General features: G+C 43.0%; 1 protein-coding gene across 1 annotated transcript in view; it reads right to left on the bottom strand.

The window, feature by feature from the left end:
* Nucleotides 1-1,709: 1,709 nt before the first annotated feature.
* epha10 (EPH receptor A10) overlaps nt 1,710-19,273 on the bottom strand; it is a gene marked incomplete at its 5' end in the record, with an annotated part of 137,276 nt that continues 119,712 nt past the window's right edge. Inside the window, 11 exons of the mRNA XM_080046098.1 lie at nt 1,710-1,848; nt 2,413-2,577; nt 2,682-2,872; nt 4,675-4,827; nt 5,276-5,362; nt 5,803-5,919; nt 6,503-6,564; nt 9,495-9,680; nt 10,980-11,105; nt 15,136-15,191; nt 17,453-17,578. Of these exons, the coding sequence (XP_079902224.1) occupies nt 1,734-1,848; nt 2,413-2,577; nt 2,682-2,872; nt 4,675-4,827; nt 5,276-5,362; nt 5,803-5,919; nt 6,503-6,564; nt 9,495-9,680; nt 10,980-11,105; nt 15,136-15,191; nt 17,453-17,578 (1,384 nt within the window). The 3' untranslated portion in view covers nt 1,710-1,733. The remainder of the gene's footprint in view (nt 1,849-2,412; nt 2,578-2,681; nt 2,873-4,674; nt 4,828-5,275; nt 5,363-5,802; nt 5,920-6,502; nt 6,565-9,494; nt 9,681-10,979; nt 11,106-15,135; nt 15,192-17,452; nt 17,579-19,273) is intronic.

Raw genomic sequence — 19,273 nt, 5'->3', positions numbered from 1 at the left:
TGAATAATGCCTGTATAGGACCAAAAAAAAAGGCTATGGATGGATCACTGTACAGAGAGGATTATCTGGAGAAAATAAGTGCAACATAAAATTAAACATGAAAATGCAACCGTTACAAAGAAAATAATAACATTCAGTAATACTGTATCCATACTGCAACACACATGCACGTACCCACACACACACACACACACACAAACACGCTGTGATGTATTACAGCAACTCCAATGATAATGGACCTAAAAATAAATGTAGGCCTACCAAATCCAGTGTTCAAGAAAAACACAGATACTGTGTGTCATTAAAAACAAAATCCTACAGTGTTCCTCTCACTTCCTGTATAGAAAATCACTTATTTGTCATTTAATAAATCAACAGAAAAAGAAGATATTACTTCTTTAATTTTTTTTGAAATACTAGTTAAATAAATACTTTTTTCTGGAGAGATTTGTGTTACAGTCTGTAAACATAAATAAATATGGATAAATATCTGAATCGGGCCGTCTTCCCGAGTTGGACCTGTGCTCTGTACAGAGTATTAAATATGGGAGATTAATGTTTTATCGAGATGACATCCAGCGAGCTAAAAGGGGGGGGGGGGGGGGGAGAACTAGATGTTTTAGACGCACAAAGAAAAACAACTTCAAAGAACAGCAGAGAAGATGATAGATTAAGGAAATAAAAGAAAAAAGTTTGCGAAACAGACAAACGACATGACGACAAAGTTAATGGACAATCAAACTAGTTTTCAACCTTTCGCTCTACAATTGTATCCTGCAGCTTTTGTTTAACCCCAAAAAAGAAGAAAAGAATAAAGCAGGCTGATGTTCCTGAAAGTACAGTATGTCATCATCAACCATAGCTTACTGTAGCTCATCCCATCAGCACAGTTTATATTGTACGAAATAACACTGTATGCTAGCCCTGTTCATTCAGCCTCTAACCTCAGACAAACTCGACATGGGACAGCACAGTCTTAAGCTGCTGCTCGGAAACTTTAAGGTTACATTCACCCCATGTTTAATATTCCCAAATGTCCCTTTACTATCTGATATATGAAATCAGCTCTGATGTGAAATGAATGATGCTGTACTGTGTCCTCGCAGTAAATCAGTTAACGTCTAATGTGAGATCGGCCGTGCCATATCTGGAGAGAGAGAGTAATTTGATCCTATGCCAGTGAAATAGTTCCCGACTTTGATTAAATATATTATTTTCGAGTGAATCAATGTTGTGGTAAAAGGAAAGTCCATCCGAAATGTTAGTGTTTTCCTTGAGCACTAGTCTATGCCCGATGTAGTTTGCAGCGTAGTACAGTTGTGACCCTCTAGCATATTATAGATGTCCGCTTCAGCACGTCTTTGCTACGGTCAATATTTCACTCGTCTTTACATACTGATCCGGAAAAACCAGTGCGACGGAGCTGACAGTTATTGAAGGTCAAAGTGCAGAAAGAGGTCACACACAAAGAAAAAGTCATGTGACATCCCTCCTCTGTCATACTCCCCGTAGCGCGACGGCAACAGCGATCGTCCTCGGAGGGGATTCGTAGTAAAAAAGAAAGGACAGAATCAAGGAAGGCATGAGGAAGTGTTGGAAGGAGGAGTGGTTTGGAAGAGCTGTCTCTCTTTCTCCTCTCTCCTAACTCCTCTACTCCGACCCCGGCATCCGCTGCACGTAAGCGTAAGGGTCTGCAGCAGTAGCAGTGTGAGAGCAGGTGTGTCGACTGTTTGTTAGACCTGCACACCACGGCCGTGCATTTGGATGACCTGGGCTCTGAGGGTCTGGATGGCAGCCAGTATCAACTTCTGGTGCTCAAGGGAAGTGATGCCAAGGCTCAGTACATCTCTGTGGAAACAGAGATCAAGATTTACAAAGATTAGGTAAAAAATAAATGTATTTGACTGCTTTCATAGTCAGGGGTGAGTGCCATGTGCACGTCTTGTTTAAAAGCCACCTGAAAACCTGGTTTCCGATCTGAAGTGTTTAGATACAACATTCACTATTCATTACTAAACAAAGCGAACTAAAAAAGGTAAAATGTAAAGTTTATTAAAAAAAAAAATTTGTCACGGTTTGAACTCAAAAACGTTAAAATATTCTCAGTTTTTGGACAAAAAAGCAGCAAGTCTTCACAAAACAGAAGCTAGAAACAGATTTAGGATTTTTAATTAAAATATGACCAACAATTACGTTATTACCAGAATAGCTGATTATCTTTATGTCAAATAAATTAATTCATACGTTCTGATGTATTTACTTTTTCAGGAATGCAAATACAACCTTCATAGCCAACAACTAAAAGTTGTCATTAATTTATCCACACAGATATATTTTTGAATGATTTGTTTTCTTATTATCACTCATAACCATCCTCTTTAAACGTTGATAGAGCTGTATAAAGCCACTTACTGTACTGTCATTCGTGCCACGGACTCCAGGTAGCAGTATCCCGCAGCGGTGAAGTTGTCCTTGTATCGGCCCATGTCCACAGCGTCCAGCCACTCGCCCACAGAGTTAAAGGCTGGGAAGGAGGGTAGAGGCCTTTCTGCTAACGTGATGGATGAACTCAGGGTTCTAGAGGAGAAGAAAGAACTAGGGTTGGATTCTTTGAAGATTTTAAGAAATGAATGAAAAAAGCCACCCATTTTACTGAGCCCATATATGGTACCAGACCGTACCTGCGTGCCAGTGTGGAGGAACCGATGCCATCCGGGGAACGAATGCTTTTGCTGAGGGCTGAGTGGATCTGGCTGAAGCTGGGCCTCTCTGTCCTCTCCTTCTGCCAACAGTCCAGCATCAGCTGATGGAGATGTGTCGGGCAGCTTATTGGAGCCGGCAGCCTGAAACCATCTTCAATGGCTTTGATCACCTATAAATGACATGCAAAAACAAGGAAGACAAATAAACCGCTTAGAAAACTTAATAAGTATTTCCAGTCCTGGGATAATTGGATGAATTCCCGAAGGAGGATGTTAATACATGGATAGGCAAGATGGGGGAAGTGAGATAATGCAATAAAGGTTTGTCCTACTTAAAAAAGTTGCATAAGGTCCTTAAAACTTTTTTTTTGCCAAGAATAGAAGCCTTTGGACAGCAAAGGCCCTACTTGTGTAAATACGATTTAAAAAGTGCTGGCGCTTTCATTTTCCCTTGTCACTAATTACACCATCTGCAATGTTACATCACATAGTTTTACTTCTTTCAATAATTTAACTTATTTTGAGGCAGCATCCTTCAAGGTCACCTTATGAGTTATAGCGAAAACTGCTAAACAAACAATTTCACAGGGAGATATTGCAAACCTAAACAATATGAGCTGAATACAAATCTGCGGTAAGGCCTCGACTAGAATGACTTCCAAAAAGAGAAGGAACTAAACCGCATATAGAAAAACTATTATCCGAAGAGAAGAAAGGTATTATTATTTCGTAGAACCCTTTCTCTCCCCCTTTTCTGCATATTACCGACCGGCGCACTCCACTATCCTCTCAGCCCCTTGAGCTCCGATCTCAATAAAGAGCATTCAGAAAATGCTTTTCAGCATTTGACATTTTCTATTTAATCAAAGCGGCTAGGTAAAGGTCACAATGGATCACAGGTGGACAGGCCGATCAACAGTTCCGTTATGATATCATGTTTAAATTTAAAGTGGATTAATATCCCCGGCGCTCTACAAGCTTGACCTTTGCCCTCTCAATTGGAAAGTTTGATAATATGAACCAGGCTGAGAGGAAACTTTCTCTCGCTTTTAGAAAGGGCAACAGAAAAAGAAGGGCTCTGAAAGGCTAGCTATTCTTGTACCTGCTGAATAACTCATGCATATTAATATTGGACATTCAAAAACTGGAACATGCTAATCATCTGTTGCTTTTTTAACAACACCCCTGCCTGCATGAAGCGTAGGCATTATTTTGTGATGATAGTCATTTGCAACGGCATTAGCATAATTAGGGTTTTGGACTTGATGAATGATAATGATACTTAAAAAGATCATTGTCCTTCGCAATGTTCTGTGTTGTCAACTTCAGGTACAAGTAAAGATACAAAATATAATCTGCTCTCTTTTTTCTGTTTAGCAAACCTGCATCATGTTTTTAACTGAAGGAGGATGATTTACTTTCGAAAGTATTTTTCACCACAAGATGACGTCAATATACAGCTTCATCACCCACCCGCATTGATTTGGAAATTATAGGTTGGCCCATGACAAGAGGCAGGGTCCTATCAAATCGAAATAGCAAGTGCTTAACATTTCCCTAAAGAAGCAGAATTTTTCTATTTTGTTTTTAACACAGCTGGTTAGCACTCAAGTCGGGGACACACTGAGGCCACCAGAAGGGGGTCAACGCGTCTATTAGAGAAAACAGGATTGGTCATGGAGGCTGATGCAGACTTAAAGAGGGAGTCTTAGACCCTGCAAAAGCTTTCAGGGGTAACTGTGGCTTTGTGGCTTTTTATTTTAATAAGATCCAAGCTGGGCATGGATACACAGTTCACTGATAGAAGGAGGTGAGAAAAAGAGCAGGGGGACTGGTGAAGTGCAGATATTAGATTTTTTTTTTATTTTTTTTTAAATGGTGGGAGGAATATAAAAAGGAAGTGACTGGAGAGATTAATCGAAAGTAGCTTCCTATCTTTCTCATTTACACACACACATACACACACGCTTACGTCTTGGTTGCCCATGTCCCAGTAGGGTCTCTCTCCATAGGACATGACCTCCCACATGACGATGCCGAAGCTCCAGACGTCGGAGGCCGATGAGAAGCGGTGGTACTGGATGGCCTCGGGAGCGGTCCACAGCACCACGCTCTTCCCTCCGTGCTGTGGGGACAGTCAGAAAGGCGTGGACGGATGGAGAGGACGTGGAGAGTTCAGAGTCAGTAAAGCTTTTAATATTCCCTTTGAAAAGCTTTTGAACATTTTTCATTTCATTCAGATCAAAAGAATCTTTAGAGGAGTGGGTTCACCTTGAGTGGAACCCAAACATATCCAGGGGAATATTAGCGCAGAGTGAGATATATATATTTTTTTATTTTTTTACTCTTGACAGCTTAATTATATGTAACCTCAAGCAAACCTGACATGATACTTGTTAACACTCATTTGCTCGAAAGGTTCGTTATAAATATCACCCATAGACGTGTGAACGAACGTCCTACTAACGTGAGTGATTAATTAAGGAAGTAAAATGTAAAATATAGTCGCCAGTTAAGTTGACCTTCTACAATTGCGGCACACATTCATTTTCTCAAGGTTTTCTTTCTCTTACCAATGTGGTGTAGATGGCCTCTATCTTGTCATCCTGAAGAGGCCTGAAGCCGGATACCTTGCAGCCAAGGTTGGCATTAACCAGCACCTGAGATCGGGGAAAACAAACTGATTAGCATTGGTTTCATTCGAAAGGGAAACAATCTCAGTGTGAGAGCTCACCACCCTGATGGGCAAAGCTCTTATCGCACCACAGACAATTGATTGTTTGCAAGAACAAATGGGGTAGCTGTTACTCATTGTTTCCCACAAAGTGACCACTGCGTTTGCACTTTGAAAGACGGGGCTATTGACGGAGAATGCCACACAGCGAGACTTAGGATTGTGACAAAAACAAATTTCCCAGGACTGTCTCGTCACTTTCAGCTTCATGTATTTCTCGAATGCCATGAAACCTGCAGGTGAGTGCTTGTCAAAGATGTTTGGCAGACAAGGACAAATTGCGAAAAACCTCAAATAGCCTGGGACATATTCACCCCCTACTACGCCCACTCCTCCATCATCTCCTCCTCCCACCTGCTCCCTTACCTTGTGTGCGGCCAACCGTTTGTGGACGAAGCCCATTTCGGTGAGGTACTTCATCCCTGATGCCACCCCAGTCAGCATATCCATCAGCTGCATAACACTCATCTGGCCCTCGTGTTTCTGAGGTCACCGGAGGCATGGGATGAGAGGGAGATGGAAAATGAGAAAAGGGGAAGATAAACGGGGGAGGGAGGGGGATGAACGGATAAGGAAAGGAGAAGGAAAAAAACAAGGTGAGTGTATTATGCAGTGATCCCAAATAAGGGGCAGCACTTCTGTTACTACAGTACAATGTTGTGCTCACTGAGCCAAATCCCTTTTATTAAAAGAATAAAAAACAAACAGGCCTATTAATTCATATCCTTATAAACCATGCCGCAGTGGTTCACCCAGCGAAGGGGGCACAATAACAGTTTAGAGAAGCTCACAGCATGTTGAGGCAGAAACACACTCCATTTGTGCCATTAATTATGTTAGATTTTCCCTATTACTGTAAGTATTGCTGCCCTAGGACTGCACTATCATAATCATGCGTTTAGAATTGTTGGAAAAAAAATGCATTGTTTGCAAAACGGCCCCGAAAACAATAAGATAATGAGGCTTAATTGCGTTATTAGACAATGAGCAAACACGTCTGCATGTACTTTTTGCATAGACACACGCATACAAATTACACACACACACACACACACAAAATACTTACTCTAAGGAAGGAATCTAAGGCTCCGTTGGACATGCTCTCCACTATGATCATCATGGTGTTGCCTGGAGAGAGACAAAAAGATCAAGACAGTATGAATATGTGGTAAAATGGAGGGAGTCCAGGGTGGAAAAAAGGAAGTGAGAGAGGTAATAGAGACAAGAAAAAGGGGAGGGAGAGAAAAAATAGAGTGAGTCTAGTCCGCTTGGCAGCACAGCAGGCGTTGTGCAAAGCCATTCCTCACTCAGTGAACTGTGGTGATGCCAGGAGAACCTGTGTGGCTGCCCCGGCTGTCTCAGCAAGTTTAACGACCCTCTAAGACACTACACAAACACACACCAACACAGTCCAGGTATGCACGCTCTTATACACCACCCACACACACACAGACGTTCGCAATAGACACATGCCTGCTCACACACATTTGCACGGTGCCCAGGCACAGATGGCAGGCATCCAGCAGTGCTATGAAGTGCACAGAGGAGGAAAATAAGACTGCAGCAGTTGGAAGAGAGATGAAACAAAGAGGTGGGGTGGATGAGACCTTTATAGATATGTAGACAACTTGATATCGAAGTATGATTGTATACTAAAAGTTTTTACAAAAAATTATAAATTGGCCTTGTCATATCGTCAGTTCATGGTTTGCCAGTATTACAGGGCTTTCAGGAAGCCATTTGGAAAGGTGACCAACAACACTGGGGAAGTGTGAGTCAGCACACAGACAACCGCCATAATATGCCAGCCAGCATGTAATTACTTTTAACGCGAGTTGGAGCGTGAATCAGTGGTTTAACAGTGTGTTGGTGGGTTGCACAGGGGCTGGAATGACATGATACATTTTACGACAAACAAGGACCTTGCTGGTTTTCTCGCTAAAAACATGTCGTATTTTAGAGGATGACACAGAAATGCAGAGCGAGGGCAAAACTGAGCCTATGACAAAGAACAAACGAGGGGGGATAAAATTGCTGTCTGCTGCCTCGCGCGAACACAAATTCGAACACAGTCACACAGACTCATAAGTCCTCATTTGAATACATATTGAAAAAGCGAATCCATGAACTTTACTGTGTTGTACTGTTTCAAACAATGTGTTGCAAAATTGTTTCTCTGAACTAAATATCTCTCTCTCTCTTCCTGTTTCTCTGGTCTCTGTGAACTCAATCAGGTTTGCCGTAACAGCTGATGATAATTGAAAGATCCACTTGTTGAGGGGGATGAAATATAATTCTAGGAAAAGTAATGGAGGACAAACATCATCACAGCCAATCATGTTTAGCAAAGCTGCACAGTCAGTGGGCTTTCGTGACAAAACGGTGTCAGCGGTGCAGGGTAATTTAAATGCTAGAGAATCCTCAAATCAGAGAGTTGATGAGCTTCTAGAGAGATTGGCTATAAGCTATGCTGTATATTGGATATTTCAGCGACTCAACGTTTGGATCAGTGTACGTATGAGTTGTTTTGGACAATGCCAACTGGGCCAGGATTTACTATCAGTGGATTGTATTCCATAACCTGATCTGGTAGTCATGGGCTTAGTGCCATATCCCATTTATTCTCGAGATGGAAGTGTAATTTCCCTGCCACTCATTCGGCCTTTACACTCACGATAAGGCATAAAGACTTCACAGTAAAACGAGGGCCAATCAATGAGAAATTGATAGAAACATCATCGTCATAAAAGAGAGCAGCATATAGAGGGACTAAAGGGCTTCACTTTCAAGTTAAACACTGATATTTTGATGTGGTTCTGAATTAGGTAGGAGATTAGTAAGGAGGCTGGGTGCTGTTTGCAGGTGTGCTGAGTGTGGTGGGGGGGTAAGTGACGTAAAGCGGGTGATTTGTTCTCTCACAGTCTGTGGCTAGGTGTGTGTGTGTGTACAGTTTGTGTATATGGACGTTTGATTTGGTGCCAAGTAGGGACGCAAGCAAGCAGGTGTGTGTGTGTGTTTGTGTGTCAATGATAGTGAAAGAGAAAGTGAGCATATGGGACTGACTCTTTGATAGAGCATGCACATGAGTTGTGTGTGTGTGCACTGTGCACGTGACGGTGCGGGAGATTGGAGTGGATCTCGGTGCCCCGCTGGGTCTCTAGCACCAATTACTGTACCCTGCACATCTGCTGCCATCCTACTGAGCACAGAGTGCATTCGGGCACCGCGCCCACACACAAACACACACACGACACACTGTGCATCACTGTGGCAGTAACAAAAACTTCTCAAACTCTTTAAAGCTTCTCCCTTCACCTTCCATTCCCATTAACCTCTACCTCATCTTCTATCTCTTGTCTCTCATGTCTCTTTCCTCCGGGTTTCTTCTTTCAACACACACACACACACACACACACACACACACACACACACACACACACACACACACACACACACACACACACACACACACACACACACACACACACACACACACACACACACACGGACACTCCTTCCATCCTGTTTTCGCGCTAGGACCTAAATTGCTATCTGTCAGCGGAAAATGGGCCTTGATGTAGCTCAGCTGCTGCCAGCGTACCACATCCAACCCGTCAACCCTGCTCTCTTCTCTTCAAACTCGTCTTCTTTTCCATCCTCCTGTTCCGCCCTCTTCGCGGTGGGCCTTGACCTTCTCCATGTGTGTGATCTTGAAGTGGTCAGAGTATCCCAGGTCTCTTCCCCTTTCCATCACCTTAGCAGCTCATTCAGTTTTCTTCCGGTCTTTACCTGAAGTCATCACCCTCCTCTAAACCTGCGATTTAAAAAGGTCAAATTCCAATTTTCCTTTTTTCATATCCAGTACTGCTTCGGCCACACTTTTTCTCCCACTCGGTAATGGAGGAGATGAACCTCTCCTATGATAAAGGAAGTGAACTCTCTCATTCCTCCTTTGATCCTTGGATACCCTGCCTTCTCCTGTTCTTTCCCCAGTGGAGTCGCCAGCTTTCTACCCAAGATGCATTTCACCTGTTTGCTTGATTTCCCTCAAATCTTACCGGTGGTGATAACGCCCTCCAGCCGAATGATGTTTGCGTGGTCAAACTGTCCTAGGATGCCGGCCTCGCTGAGAAACGAGCGCCGCTGTTTTTCCGAGCATCCGGCCCTTAACGTCTTTATGGCCACCGGCAGTTCCCTCTTGCTGGGCAGCTTGAGGCAGCCCCGACACACTTCCCCAAAGTCGCCTGTAGGGGGAGACAGACAAACAGAGAAAGGTCATGATCTGGTATAGCATGTCATTAAAGCAAAAGTCATTGTTGCGGTGGACCAGGGTTTGACTCCGGCCTCTGCCGTTTCATGCATGTCTTCCCCCTCTCTCTCCCCATTTCATCTATGTCCATAATACTATTCAATGAAGGTGAAAACACCAAAAGGTATCTACAATAGGTAAAAAATAAAATTATCCTGATCGATTGACAACCAACCGCGGGGATTGGGGAGATAAACTAGGGCAGGTAGTGCAGGTCAGCCTGAGTGTACAGAGTAATATCTGTGCAAAGATGAAAGGAAAATGAGAAGGGGGGGTTAGACAGAGGGGGGGCACAAACATTTTGGGGAAGAAAAGATGACGCAAATGAACAGACACTATTGAGAGAGAGAAAGAAGGAGAGAGATGTGAAATACAAAGGGATCAAAGGGAGATCAAAGATGGCGTAGGGTGCAAGGTGAAACAGTGGAACATCAAGTAGAGACAAGGCGAATATAAAAGCCAGAAAAGCCGAGCACGATTTGGGCAAAGATCAAGTAAGACGCCAGTCTGATTGAACCGGTTTCTCCAATTTGTCTCGAGGCGAGGGAGGGGAAAGTGAGAAAAAAAAATTGCGTTTGACCAAAAATAACTGCAACTGTCGATAGGCCTCACTGTGATGATGCCTAAGCCCACACTGTGGTTTATCTTTTCGTGTTTCATTATAGAAAATAGAAATATCTCAGACTGGGCTTGAATGACTTCAAATTGGTATGTAAAGTTTGAAAAGGGTTGGCATTATACCCGGCGTGGGAGGTCAAACCATAGATGCTAATGAGTTGTGTTCTGTAAAAAATGTAGAGTTGAGCGTTTAAGCAGCTTGACCCATATTAAAGATTAAAAAGTCTGGATATCTCTCAGAGTTAAAAAGTGTAACAATCCTGCTTTGCTGTACAGTCACGTTGCTGGCAACGGTAACTTGCTATAGCCTAACGTTTAGTTATTTGGATGAGAAAGGTTGTAGGCGTCCATAAGAACACAGACAGGTCGGAACTCGGAACTACCAAGTCGGAAATTTTCGATTTCCGAGTATAAAGGAACGCAGCATTCAACTGAAACTGGAGCGCGACTTCGACATCATCGTTCTCAGCCACTCGCTCTGTTCGCTGATTGGACCGCCAAAAGTCTGGACGAGCAGAATTCCATGAACACACCGCACCCCCAGACTGACTACTGAAGTGAAATGAAAATTGAGCAGAAGTAGGTAAGCGGGCAGAGCCAGGCTACAGTCACGTACCTGTGTGCACAATTCTCTCGATCTTGATGCTGGAGTTGTCCAGCTCCTTGGCGAAGGCATGCACGGCTTGCATGAGGTCCTCACAGGTTTCTGGGTCGATGTAGGTCCTCCGTGTTGGGATCTTAACTGAACACACAAAAGCACAATAAACTGTAAGACGTACCTCACACAAATAATTAAGAAGTGTTCTCGCGAGGCAAGACTCTTTCCATAGGTCTTTGAAGTCAACAGGACAGCGACACATAATAGCATGCTTGTCTGCGCAGTGTCACACAGTCTGGAGGCCCAGTAGCAAAATGTCCACATGAGGCACAGAATAGAAAAAAGGAACCGCTCATGGATTCACATACTGCATGAGCAAATAAATACGGATAGCTGGCCAACTGTTTTGCTAGCAAAAAAGGGGTGTCTGCGGCCCTGGCAGTACCTATCTCTCCCTTTTATCTCCATTTTCACTCTCTCTCTGTCTGTTTCTTTTAACACAAAGCAAAACATTTCTCTGTGTGTCTGCATCGAGGCTCCAGTCAGAGGAGAAAATTGGCGCCTCTGCCTACTTCAAACATAGAATTTCTCTCCGTACGATTGTTCGACATTAGACCAAAATGTTGTGGAAGAAGCTTTTGCTCTTTAATCCAGAGACTGGAATCAATATTGGAAGTTTTACTGTGATGTTTGAGATAGCCGAGACTTTTTTTTTTAACTTTAAAACCCATTATAACTATAGGCCTGCTGCAAATATCTCAGTTTGACATGTGTTTAGTATAGACAAGGAGCATAGGCACAGACAATAACACTATTAGTAGGACAAAGACAAACGCATTATCCCGGATTATGGCAGCATATTTTATTTGTCAATAACCAAGGTTTTATGTAGAGATGTTATGGTCCTTAGTTCTATGGGTATGGTATTCCACTTATATGCAGCTCCATAATAAAGGGCTGAGTTTGTACATGGTATTTTACAAACCACTCTTGTAGATGCTATGGCAGATTAGTTTGGATTTTCTTGAATTAATTCCTCGAGCGGAAGCCTATGAGAAATGTTATATACTTTCCTAACTGTTTTAAGAAGATGTTTTTGTTTTTCATTAAACATGCTTCAGCTTATGTATTCATCACTTGACTAATTTTCCGTTTTTGTTGGTTTTGACCTTGTGACCTCAAGAGTCGGGGGGGGGGGGGGGGGGGGAGCCACAATCAAAGGCTCAGAGCGCGCAAATCTGCCACACGGCTTTAGACAGATGAGTGGGCTCTTCAACTGGGGCTTTTTGTCTTTTCTGCTTGCTCCTAAATGTTATCTCACACACACACACACACACACACACACAAAACTACAGACACACAAACACAGCATAATCTTCAGTTAGAAACTGGGGCAGGAAATAATAGACATTGAAATGCTGAGGCCGGGGGAACCTTAAAGGAACACCGTACTTGTAGCTGGCTTTGCCTGTTTTTGTTGTCAGTGTTTTTGGAGCTTGAATACATCCCGTAAATAAAGACAGCTTAGGAGTCAGTCAACAAACCTCCAAAAATAACATTACTTTGTGTCCCTCATGTACAGCTGTGACATTTGATAAATGGCTGAGTAAGTATAAAATAACGTATTGCGGGCTACACAACTCGCTTACGTCAGGGTTTGATATCAGTTCAACAGAAACCTGAGTCTAAATTCAAAATAGATCCAATATTATTTTATGTTGCCTTATCCAATCTTCAAAGAAAAAGAGCTTACATTTAACGATCACCTCTGCTTTCATCTTTCAAAGAGCTTTACAAAACAAATTATGTGACAGTAAGGACAACTTTCAGCTGACATGTTAAACTGCAAGTGACATTGACCATACCTCTTTGACTGTACACAGCAAATAAAGGCACTACATGCCTTTCAAATAGCCTCTGATGTGTACTTCATCAACTGTCTATTGTATTTACTGTATACTAACAACTAGCAAATAAACTAGCCAGCAGATAGCCAATAACCATTAACCAATGGACTATAGCCTTCAATTAGGTGACCTATGACCCCTTGTTACTACATGCAAAGGCTAATCTTCCAGGAAAAGGCCTGGTACTTTTGCCAAAATCCGGGCAGAGGCTCTGAAATGTGATTACAGCTATAGATCGACCTGAAGGATCCTATACTGCCTGCCTCATAACGGCTTATTGATCTAGCACACACACACACACACACACACACACACACACACACACACACAAATAAATAAAGCCAAAGTCCAATTATGAAGCAAATGAAACCTTTTCTATTCAAAGCCAAGGCTGAGTAAAGATCGAAGACTCTTTTCTGTCAAATAGGTTTTTCAAACACATTGCAGTGTGCAGTGCATACACACATACGTGCGCACAAGCATGAATGGGTGCCAGCATGTCTCATGAAAAGAAGAATCTAGGCTGGAAATGGCTGCAAACTGTCAAATACATATCTGAAACACACACACACACACACATGCCCGCATCATTGCCTCTGCGGTTGATTAGTTTCAGTGTTAACTGTGTCACTGCCATGAGCGATTGAGGGGAAACTAAAGCACATTCACACTTGGCTGCATAATGTTCAACAGACCACAGGGTGAGCATGCTGCCCAACCCACAATATTTTCATTCCAAACCTAATGGCCACAAACTCGTTGACGTGCCTTACTATCATCCCTCCCGCCATTCTTTTCCCCTGACATTACAGTGGACGACATCTAAAACTGGTCTGCTAATAGAGATGGCAGATGAGTCTCGGTCCTTTGTCCCCGCCCCTCACTCGACCCCCACACTGCATGTTTCTAGGTCACGCACTCCAACGTCTAACTAATGTCCTGAACAGTGTCACTTGCGATGAGTCTCTCGCTCTCTGCCAGCTCACCTCATCATACTCCATCCCGTCTCACTCACTCATTTGCCCTCCTCTCTCTCTCTCTCTCTCCCTCCCTCCCTCCCTCCCTCCTTCTTTCTCTCTACTTTATTGCTCACACAATCATTCTTGCTCTTCCCCTGTCCTTCCGTGTTAAACTTTGAGTGTGTTTTAAAGAGTCTAGCAGGCGAACAGATGGGAGGAGAATAGGGCTAACATTACACTCGTGACCTCACACACTCCATATTTTTGCAGACGGGGCAGACCGGCAGCACCATCGCAGCATGTTATACTGTAGTACACAGTCACGGAATTGGAAGTGTGTGTGTGTGTGTGTGTGTGTGTGTTTGTGTTGAATAAAGAGAACTAAAAAATATCTTTGTGGCTATATATGTGTGAGTGTGTTCAAAAGAAGGTGTGTGATTTTGAAAAGAATTGTGTGTTTGTGTGTGTATGTGTATTTCAGTGTGTATTGCTGCATTGCAATAGAAAGCTGGCATGTCTTTGTTTGGGCAGATTTAATTCCCGGCCGCATGGCTTCAGCTCATTATTCATCAGCCGTAGTGCTCCAAACCTCTCCAGAGAGCTCGGCATGCTGGGAGATTAAACTACGCAAATGAGCACATACGCACACATGCAAGTATACCGAAACATACACACACAACCACACACACACACTTGAACAATCTAAAAACACACACCCCATTAGCGAAAGCACTGGCACGCACTATTACAACCAAATGGGCAGAGATATGTCAAACTACTTCCATTCTGTCACTGTTAAAGCAAATAAGCCTACGGAGAGAGTTTTTTAATTTTTTTAAATCAGCATTTACAACCTTGTACAACATCATATACAACAACAAGATTTGACATCCGTTTTGGAAGCCCAATGTCTCCTCTTCTGGAGCTTTTACCCTTTTTTCCCTTTCACCCCTCCCCCTCTCCTCCCACTATTCCTGGCTCTTTATCTTTTTCTCCCCTCCTCCCGATTCCAATCTCTCCCCATCAAACTCAGCCTTGCACAACGTCTAATCGAGTGTGCCAGCATGCTCAGAGTTTGGCTAAGCGTGCACTCAGAATTTAGGAATTAATGCCGTGGCGCCGAAGCCTCAAAAGTCATCTGTAATGCACGTCTGTTTGTGTGTATTGGCGTGCACTCCGGCACGTGTAGCAGGAAAGATAAAACATCCATTGACAGATTGCTCCCACTATGCTTGGAGTTTGAGCATAAACACCAACACACACACACGCACACACATTTGGGATATAATGATCACTGCTGTCACTTACACTGGAAGTAAAGTTCCTCGTCTCCCTCTTGAGAGGCCTTGCTGTAGCCGCATTGTCTGCAAAGAGAAACAAACACAGGCATCAGACAGTGTTTTTTTTTGGTCCCCATTTGGCAGACACAAACAAAATACAAGAATCAGTTCATCTTGCAACTCTTGTGATAGATTATATGGAATGTGCCATAAATGGGAGATGAGCATAGAGGACCATGGATATGAAAAGGATTCGCCAAGGCATTGAGAAAGACTCCTGATGCAACAGTAAGATCTGAGGCTGAATAAGATGAAATCCTGCCTGGGTCACAGAAACACACTGATACGGGCTGGAATTGATGCCGCTATTGTTGTTTCACCCTGATGGGACTTTTTGTGTGAAAAAGACTCGAACGCACACACATTACAACAAAACGGTTTGCTTGTGTACTTTCAACTTCTACGTGCACACACACGGTTATCTGCCATCCTGCTTGCCACTACAGGGGGTCTGAAGAGGAGAGAGCTCTCTATGATCGGACTGCTGATGGCTTTTCGGCTTAGAGGAAAACTTGGCATACAAACACAATCCACACACACACACACCCACACACCGAACAATCCACACACACACACACACACACACACAGTAAGTGACAGATTACCAAGTGATGAACGGACATTGTAGACCCAGCCCCAAGCTTACTTTGATTAGAGAGAGGGAGGATAAACAAAAGAAGAGGGACACAGCCGAGGAATTGAAGCAAATGTGATGGTGAAATCCACAGTCCATCTGAGATGCTTCTCTCATACAGGGTAGCTACTACTGATTGAATAAATTCTAAATATATTTCAGAAATGTATGGAAAATATAAGGTTAGTTTATATAGGCCAAGTTTCAAATGAATACGTGAAGGTGGAACATAATTATTGTGGCTGGTTGCCATGTTTTCAGAGAATAGAGAGCACAGGTCTGGCAATTGAGCCTTGATTTGCAAATTTCTGAAGTTAAAACGTGAGGAGTGATGACATTCGGGGTGCAGTCTGTAAATTGAGTGAGTGAAGTTATCCATGCACGTCTCCATAGACCCAAATGTATGTAAGAGTTGTGTATTCATGTGCATGTCAGGAAAGCAAAGGATTGTATATATTTTTTTTTTCTTTGCATGTCCCTGTGAGTGTTTGCGCGTGAAGGAGGGAGAGACGTGACGTGAGGGAGAGGCTGACACATTCCCCGGAGCCTGTGTGTGCGGGCGGCAGCAGGGTCTGAGACAAGGTCAGCACCCTGTCTGTCAAAACACACCAGCAGACACATGCAGCACAGATCCTCAGGGCAGGAGGTACCAGACAGGAGAGGAGAGGACGGAGCAGAATTAATAGATAAGGGAGCACAGCGAGCGGAAAGGCAGCGAGAGGGAGGGCACGGAGGTACTGAGAGTAACAAGATGCAGGAGACTTAAAAGGGGGGAGGGTATGGCAAGGGAATGAGGCAAAGCAGCGGATTAATCATTGTGAAAAAAATAAAACGTGGGGAAGTATCACCGAGAGGCACAGGAAGTGACAAGAAAATAAGAGGTTACGATTAAGAGGATAATTGGGCAGAAGGGTAGGAGAAATCGTAGAAGAATACCGTAGCCCCTAATGCGCACGGTTAGGGGCAGGGGAAGGAGAAAGGAGAAAGGAAAAAAGAAAGAAAAGGGTGGTAGGAAAGAGTGCAGGGCCAGGATGGATGCTAAAGCTGCAGCTATGACTTAACATAATGACGGGGGGGTAGGGTGGAGTGACGATCAGCAAGCAGAAAGTAGAGAAATGACAGATTGAAGGGGACAAGCTAAGTGCTATGAAGGAAGTGAGGAGAGTAGGAGGCAAAGTAAGCCTTGGAGAGGAGAGGAAATAAGGAAGAAACAGGATAATTGGCAGGGCTGCGCAAGGTCAAAGTCACGTGACGTGATTCCATTTTCCATTTCCGTTTCCCAAATGTCACAGATGTGACATAAAGGAAATGGCAGATGCAAAGTAGTTCTATAGGGATGGTGGCTTGTTTTTTGGGAGCCTATATGGATTCTTAGACAACACTCTCAATGAGTTCATCTCATATTGTGGTAGAGCACCGCATCAGAATCTCTTTATTGTCATTGCACAAGGTACAATTGAATTGCGGTAGAAGCTCTCAAATTCAAAGAGCTGATAGGATACATGGATTGGGCTCAAAATCATGACAAAAAGAGGAGGAAATTATGTTTGGCCTATTGTCATTCTCTTGGTATGAAAGAAAAGGATGAAAAGAATGGGAAGGGGGAAAAAGGGAGAAGGGAGTAGTAGGGAGTGCAGACATGCCAGTGTACCTGGGCATCAGCTGTGTGAAGGGAGGAAGAGGAGAGAGAAGAGGAGGAGGAGGAAGAGTGGAGAAGGAGGTCGAGAGCAGCACCACGCTAGCAGGAGTTACATTGGACGAGCTCGAGCAGACGCTGCTGGGAAAAAAACAAGGGGAGGGGGAGGGGAGTGGGGGGAGTGCTCATGTCAATTCTGGGCTCTTTTCATTACTTTAAAAGATCTTCAGTCAACACAAGTTTGGATTGATAAATAGAGTCCGTTCTCCCGAAATCTAATAATTCGAGCGACTGGAGAGATAAAAAAAAGTGGAGGGTGCCAAGAAAACATGCAGGAATGATAAAATGATCATAGTTAGTCATTAGTATGACAACATATACAGTATATAAAAAAATATATCATAAAGTCTATTAAAGCATTTCCAGAAACTGCTTTTTGAACTGGAATTCTGAACCAATCTTTGAATTTCACACTTCAGACGAACCAGATGGCAGAGAGGAAAACGTGTGCTTGCCAAAACACTGCAGACTCTGGCCAAACTCTGACACCATCAGCTACGCCTCATCAAACTTTGATTTTTGCCAAGAATTTCCTGTCGAAAGTTGACCAAACTTTTTATTGGGGACTATTTTCTGCTTTGTACAGTAATTGCTGCGCTGGTGACTATCTAAGGCTGCAGGATGGTGGCCATGTTAATTGTAATGACCTAATGTCAAATAGTGTAATGTAGTGGCTCACTGATGCGTTTTTAATAGTCTTTGGACAACAATGGAGTTCTTTCAGCACAAGGCAATACTTGTTATCATGAGATGTGTCTTCATTAATAAAAATATAGATTACCACCATTACCTTTATGGCTAATGCAGCACTGTGGTTAAGTGGGAAAATGTCTTGTTTTGGTTATTTGGACTGACTGAGCCTGGATTGTGTTCATTGGGGTCAAATTTGTCAAAAAGTTCATCCTGTCCAATAATAATTGACTATGAATTTCATGAAGCCATTACGTTCATGCATTTTTAATTAACATTTCTGATGACCTGCAATCAGGTAATGTTTTTTCTTAGCTCCAATCTCATTGGCCCAAATGCTATCTCTTGTACACAGCTTGTCGAAAAGCATTGAGAAAAGAAAACAGCAGTCACATCAGAAGCATAAGGGGTAATGCATCTTTCCCAAGGGTCCTATATATTTTCAGAAGGGAACCATGTAAGGTGAGTCAGTGTGCAAACTAGACTATAGCTTATAGTATACTTATTCAGGGTGATTTTAAAGATAAATATCCTCTGTATACTATACATAATACTTTGTTTTTATGCGTCTCAATGGGACATTGAATGTCTCTTGATTTGCATGGGAATCATCATATGTGCATCCCACACAATATTGCAATTCTTTTTAGAACAATGAAAAAGGATCAGATGCCATGTAAATGTATTCACTGCTTTCTCTCTTCTTAATAAAAGGGAGGTTATATAAATAATCTGAATAATATGCGAGAGAGCGCAGGGATAGAATCGGAGCTGACAGGTAAAGTGAAGCTGGGGGAATTTAGGCCAGCTGAGACTTATGTAGGGCAGAACTAACTTTTATCCATCTTAGGTTGTATTCATCTGTATTAATAAGTTAAGAATATTCAAAATGGTGACGGCTTTTTGGTTTTCTTCCATTGCCAGGAGCTGAGACATGCAGGCACTGATCTGTACATGACACGCAGGAAACTATACACTACAGTGCTTGAGACCTTTTCTCTTGGCACACCCATCTCTCCATTCCTTCATATTTTACCCCTTTGAATCTCACTTTTTGAGACTAAATTGCCAGGAGTCAATGGCCCT

Source organism: Ammodytes marinus, assembly GCF_949987685.1.
Source record: "Ammodytes marinus genome assembly, chromosome: 17".
NCBI lineage: Eukaryota > Metazoa > Chordata > Actinopteri > Uranoscopiformes > Ammodytidae > Ammodytes > Ammodytes marinus.
Note: the sequence above shows the minus strand (reverse complement) of the source record. Positions and strands in the feature narration are given on the sequence as shown.